At 37.4% G+C, this 6,559-nt stretch overlaps 1 protein-coding gene across 1 annotated transcript in view; it reads left to right on the top strand.

Moving 5' to 3' along the window:
* The first annotated feature begins 523 nt into the window (after nucleotides 1–523).
* LOC109056150 (protein FAM107B-like) overlaps nucleotides 524–6,559 on the top strand; it is a 31,713-nt gene continuing 25,677 nt past the window's right edge. The window contains exon 1 of the mRNA XM_019073376.2: nucleotides 524–666. Within this exon, the coding sequence (XP_018928921.1) occupies nucleotides 643–666 (24 nt within the window). The 5' untranslated portion in view covers nucleotides 524–642. The remainder of the gene's footprint in view (nucleotides 667–6,559) is intronic.

Here is a 6,559-nt window from a genome sequence, read left to right as displayed (position 1 = left end):
ATGGCAGGTGTTCCTTTTGTGGCAGGATTCCCTAAGTGACTACAACACTGTTCTTACTGTTTTCCTCTAATGTAAATACAAAGCAGACCACCCATGCCTTCATAATGCCAGCAAAAATCAGACCCCTTCCCTGAATCCTGACAGTTATTCCGAGGTCATCCAACCATGAGCCTTTACCAAGACTTCCTACTCTGTCACTGACAATTAGCATAATCTTTTTGCAATGGATAAGTCCTGTAAGGAAAGTAGAGTAACAGGTGCCACAGATGGTCTGGTTTACCATGACTCACACGCTCAGTTTTATTTCAGTTTGTTTAAAGCTAAACCAATGATGACAAAATAGCTATCTCATGCTTACAAGCTGGTCCTTTTTGTCAAGCCAAAAATCTCAGAAAAACCTACTCATTATGATCTAACCTAACTAGTCACTTTCCCTGGACTACCCCACTGCTGACGAGGTGCCAGGGAGAGTGAGAGAGTTTTCTCAATTCACCCGACTCCCTCCCTCCTTCCCTCCCTGGTGGAGCCGAAGTGGACACGGCTCCAGTCGAGGAGAGGAGTAGAGTTTGGAATCATAAGGAAATCTTTGAAGTCTGGGCCTACTGGACAGACAGCAACCTCATCCCACCCCAAAGTCTCAGCATGGGGGCGTCCTATGGCAAGAAAGTAAGTATGCTTTTGTAATTTTTATTAAACAGTAACTTAGTTATTGTAGACTGGATGACTCAGGCCATGACTTGTTTTGAACATGATGTGTCTTAAGAGCTTTTTATGGTTTGTTTACATCAGAATCATCACCAAATATTCAAGGTACTGCTATATGTACAGTAGTACCTTTTTAAATATAATTATGAATGTGTTTTCCAGAAGAAATACTTTATTGTGAATGCACATTTTAGAAAAAAAAATACTTATTTTGTTATAGAAGTCAACATTATGACAATGCTTTCACTTGTTTAAAATGTCTAAATGCAATTGATCCAGGGCACTTTAAATGCTGCTGACATTTTACATCATAGTTTTTCATACCATTTAAAACCAAATTGCTCTAGTTTTCACAAGTTTCGGATTAACCCAAAAGCCCATTGTTGGTGTTATGAGAGTTTGGGTGATATGTAACCAGTGAAGTATTGAAGTAGTAACATTAACAAATATTTGAGCTATGGGGAGAACAGCATGCTGGGAAGGTGTGGATGGAGGGAGTGGTGGCGAGTGAAGTTGACTCATTGCTCAGTTCTGCAAGTGACAGCTGCTGTAGAGAGGGTTACTAGAGTATTATAGGATACAGGAGCCTCTTCTGATTACCTATGTCTGAGCCATTTGCTTGTACAATCAAGTGTTAGATTTATCAGGGAGGAGTCACAGTCAGAATTAAATAAACCTTGATCCACATCATTGATAAGGGACTTTGTTGTATTGTACAGGCATATAGACAGGTATCGAATCAAGGGGATGATGGCATCCCCCTGGTGGAAAAAAAAAAAAATGACAAAAAGCATCCCCCCATGAAACAAGCATCCCCCCTAACCATCCCCTTTAGATTAATAATGTTATGTATTATGGAAAAGTTAATGTGCAAATTAAAATTTAAAATTCTCTATTTATGATCATTCACAAACTAAATAATGGCGACTGGCCAAGTTGCGCACAAGCTGAAGTTTCTGTCATTTTTTTCATGCAAAATGGTTCTTTTGAAAACACAAATTTTAAATTCTTTAAAAAGAAAACAGAAGGTATGGATTTTTCCTTGATTAGAATTTAAAGACATTCCCCTGACATAATGTCATTGTGCTGTATGTGTGACTGTGAGGGACTGAGAGATGATAGGAGAGCTGACGAGTATGTCATCGACTTTGCAAAAAACAAACAAAAAACTTCTTGAGAGTCCAGAAGCATTCACTGCGCGATGAATCCCAATAGAATGCCCTTATAATTCAAGCAATGAAAGAAAAAAAAATACCCATGTATGAGTTTTTGTTTTGTTTTTTATATTCATTGCACAAGCAATGTATGCTACTTTTCTGAATATCAGCACATAAATATGCTAATAATTTTATGCAACAGTGTAGAGCAACACGGTGTTTGATTCCTTGAATGAATCTGTTTTTGAACGAATCATGTGAGCCAGTGATCCAACGATCCATTCACTTGTTTCGATTCTAATTGAATCAGCTGTTTTGAACAAATCGTTTAATTTGAATGATTCAATAAATAATTTATTAAAACAGGGATTTGCTGCCACCTACTGGTGGTTTTATTGTCATCTTTATTTATCCATGACAGTCCTTGTGCCAGAACAAAAACACATTCAGCAAAATATTGTTTAATTACTATTATTGACCCAAATTCCTCCATTTCAGACCCCAGAAGACAAAAAAAAAAAAAAAAAAACACCCTTACAAATAATAGTTTGTTTAACAAGGCAAAATGTTTATTAAATTAAAAAATTTTAGACAAATTTTGTAATCATTGTGTAAAATTAGCTACGGGATAACACTTAACATGATTGATTGATTGATTGATTGATTGATTGATTGATTGATTGATGTATTAACAATCACTGACCAACAGTTTATGGCATAACTTGCACCATAAACAGCCGTTTTGTTCCTAATACATTTTTCTTTTAATATACAGCACCTGTTTACTATAGTAAGTAAACAGCATTGTCAGTGAGCTCTAGATGAAATATGAAACATTACAGGAATAAGTAAGTAAATTTTAAAGTAATTTGATCAAATTTGGTAGAAAGTGTGAAAACATGATGCAATTATCTGTTAGGATAGATAAAATGGTATAAGTTAATGTCATTTTCATCACAGAATGAAAATACATAATGTAAGATGTGGTGGACATGACACTTTGATGAAAATGTTCATAAATGACAACTGACAGGTTCAGATTAAGAAGTTTATTGTCTAAAAGTCTACAGGGTTCATATAAAGAAACACCCCTATATTTTTTCCTTGAGTCTAGCAGCAGGGAAGAGGTTATGGAGTAGTACTAATTTACTTGCAAGGCACACTATCTAAAAGCAGACGATAATAGTCTAGCAATGAGATTGCAAATTCCTCTTCAGGACAAGGAAAGTCCCACATGCAGAATGGTACCAGACCAATTCAGCATACTGTAAATGGTCAAAATATAGACTTATTTTAAGGTTCACAGTCATTTCATACTGTTCATGGTGGATCATATTCTACCTAAAAAATCATATTTGAAGCAATGCAAGAATGCTGACACCCCTTGAGCAGATTGTTGTTTCGATAGTCCACTGGAATGTGAGTTCTTCAGTAATGTCTGAGGTGCAGCACAGAAAGCAGTGCTCAGTAAGAGAGCTAAATATGTCAGCTTGTCAGAGCTGTAATTTCATCCTCTCTGCCAGCTTCTGGGCCACTTGGCCTGAGCTGAATACCTCACCTGGACCCTGCAGTTACAGACCCTCACATCACAAGACCCCTCTTTCACTTTTTTCAATCAGGCTGCTGAACTGAGTGCTAACTGTAAGAGAAGTCATGCAAACATTTGTGATTCTTAATATAAACCTAATGCAGTGAAGTGCTCTGTTTTGTTGTGTCTTGTAAACTCAACTGACTTAATTAAAACTTTGTTCCGTGTTCATCCTGTTAGAAGCTTTATTCCACTGGAGTGTGTATCTCTGCTGTGGCATTTCATTCATGGGTGCGATGAGACACACCTGGACAAAGCTTACTCAATCACAAGTGAATATGGAATGATTGGTTTCAATCCAAGCCAATTAGATCTCTGCTAACCATGGCTGTATTTGTAAGCGCATACTACCACACTACTACTAGTGCTAACAGTTCTGCCTATGCAAATTTGTGTGTATTTATGCATAGAATACTTGGTTTACCTATGTAGTTTGACAAAAAGTATACAACAAATATGATGCATACTGTGCAAGCATATCTGCTCCTAAATTATAATGATTAACAACAAAGCTGGTCTAGGATCAGGATTAATACAGCTACATCAGCCAACTCCTGAACAGATCACTTGTGTGTGATTGCCCTACTGCTAAATGAGATGTCAAGGTGTGCTAATGCCTCCTGTGCCAGAGACCTACTGAGGAAGTTTAGACCAATCAGACAAAATCCTTTCTAAATGATCCAACAGTTGAGCTAAAAATAATTAACTCTTTAACTCTAAAAGAACAGGTGTTTATGTTCTACATGGACAGTTTCTGATTCATAGAAAGGTTATCGGAGACAGCACTAATCTCTAATGCATTTAAAGTATTATTTAATGTTGTTGTAATCAATGAACTGAAGTAGGCTTATATTTTAAAGTGCCCCTATTATGCCATTTCCAATACTGCCTTTCATGCAGTGTGTAATGTAGCTGTATGTGAATGTAAACAATCTGCAAAGTTCTAAAGCTGAAAGTGCACGATAAATAAAGTTATTGTCTCCCAAAATAAAGAATCGACTCTGTACAGCCTAAACAAGTCATTAGTAATTCAAATCCCACTTCTGTGACGGCTACACATCACGGGGTAACACATTTGCATAATGTGAGCATATGTTCTACGTTGGCTGGCCCTGAACAACTTGACCCCGCCCACAAACACGTCATTGTACTGACGACTGCTTCTCTAATTTCGGGGAGTTCAGTGCGGGATTCACAAAATGCTTGCTGTTGAAAGATGGATCAGTATCCTGTTTATTTGGACCAGCTGCTCCACTGAATCAGAACCTGTAAGTATGATAAATAATAGATGTGAGCATTCAAAATAAAGCAATAAACCCCAAGAAACCGTAGTTTACAGTGAATTTATAGCAGCTAAGGGGCATTGTTAAACCTCCCTTAGCTGTTATAAATTCACTGTAAACCACAGCTTCACGTGGCTTATTGATTTTATAAAATGGTTATTCCATATACATAGTAAGGTTTCACAAAATTAAACAGAGTAAATAAAGTGTAATGATAATAAAAACATTATTCTTCTGCCAAACAATGTAGTTCCTCAGAAATGGTTGTGGTTTGCAACAAATTGGTTGCCAAGCAACACACAGACATAATCAAAGGTGTTTGTAGAGTAATTTACAGCAGTTTTGCACACAGCTCAACCAATCAGAATCAAGGACCATAACTATTTGTTTTATAATACAGAACTATTGTGGCGTATCGTTTACAGACACCGCTGTATGCCGTAGACCAATCACAACAGACTGGGCCATCTGACCAATTAGAGCAAAGCAGGCTCACGGAAAGGAGGTGTTTAGAGACACTGAAGAATCACTGGAAAATGAGGTGATATTAAATGCATATTTTGAGAAAACGAAAGTGTTTTTTGACCTTGCATGCATGTAATCCTACTGCAGGAGACTCCCAAAACAATATTAGGAACAGTAAAAATGGCATAATAGGGGCACTTTAAAGATGCATTTTTTTTTGTGTGATCACATTTTTATTTTTATACATACAACAAACATCACAAAACACCAAAACAACAAAAACAGATATCATCCACACACTCTGTTACTATAAATGCTCCATGAATGACTTTGAAATATATAAGACGATGAGCCAAGGTTTTAGAGGTTAAACTGAGGTTAGACCACACTTTCTCCCAAGACAACAGATAAATTAAGGTCAGATAATTCCCGATTCCAAACAGATTTGACAGAAAAAGGCATTGTAATGCGATCAACAATTTCACCACACACCGAGGAAACAGATGGCTGACCAGAAGATGGCGCAATCCAATCCCACACAAAATGAGATCTCCTTAAAGTAACTCTATATGCCAAACCACCCGAGTGCGCAATCCTTTTAAAATTCAAATGAAATAAATAAAGATATTAATGTCCGTTGTATAAAATAAAAGTAGCACAGAAAAAGGAACGACAAATAACTTTGAACAAGAACCAAAACAGACTGCACATTACCAAGAATATAGGTCTGCATAAAAAAAAAAAAAAAAAAAAAAAAAATTTTTACCGATCCACACCAATGCAAAACCTGTCCCCCAAAAGTCCAGTGTCAAGAACTAGTAATCAAACCTTCTCTCCATTAGCTAAAAAAAACAAAAACAAATTCAAAGCTTATCAGTCACTAGATGAGATTGCAGGATAGAAGATCACACCAGAAACTTAAGTGTCCATGTCCACTATGTTATTCTCCTCTCCTGGGCAGTTAAGATGCGTTCTTCTGTGGCAGTGAGCTGATAAAATCCTCTGCTTTCTGAGAAGAATCGAACATCATCTGCTCACCGTTGTGTCGTAGTTTAATTATCGCCGGATAGATGAGAAACATCTGCAGACCCAGTGCTGTCATCCTAGTAAGGGCTGGATTGAGGTTCCTTCTCCTTGCAGATATGGCTGGACTGAAGTCGGGAAAAAACCGCAGCGTGACATTATCCTGCGTATATATTTTACCGGGTATGCCTGTCGTGCACCCTTCAGGATCGCCGATCTGTCTTGCCATCTCAGCACACAAAAGATAAGAGTACGCAGCCGCTCTGAGTTACTTTTTCTTCCGTCATAGACGCGATGAGCCCACTCAATCTCAATATCGCGTCCTTTCAGTGCAGGAA

Source organism: Cyprinus carpio, chromosome A11 (genome assembly GCF_018340385.1).
Source record: "Cyprinus carpio isolate SPL01 chromosome A11, ASM1834038v1, whole genome shotgun sequence".
Classification (NCBI taxonomy): Eukaryota; Metazoa; Chordata; class Actinopteri; order Cypriniformes; family Cyprinidae; genus Cyprinus; species Cyprinus carpio.
Note: the sequence above shows the minus strand (reverse complement) of the source record. Positions and strands in the feature narration are given on the sequence as shown.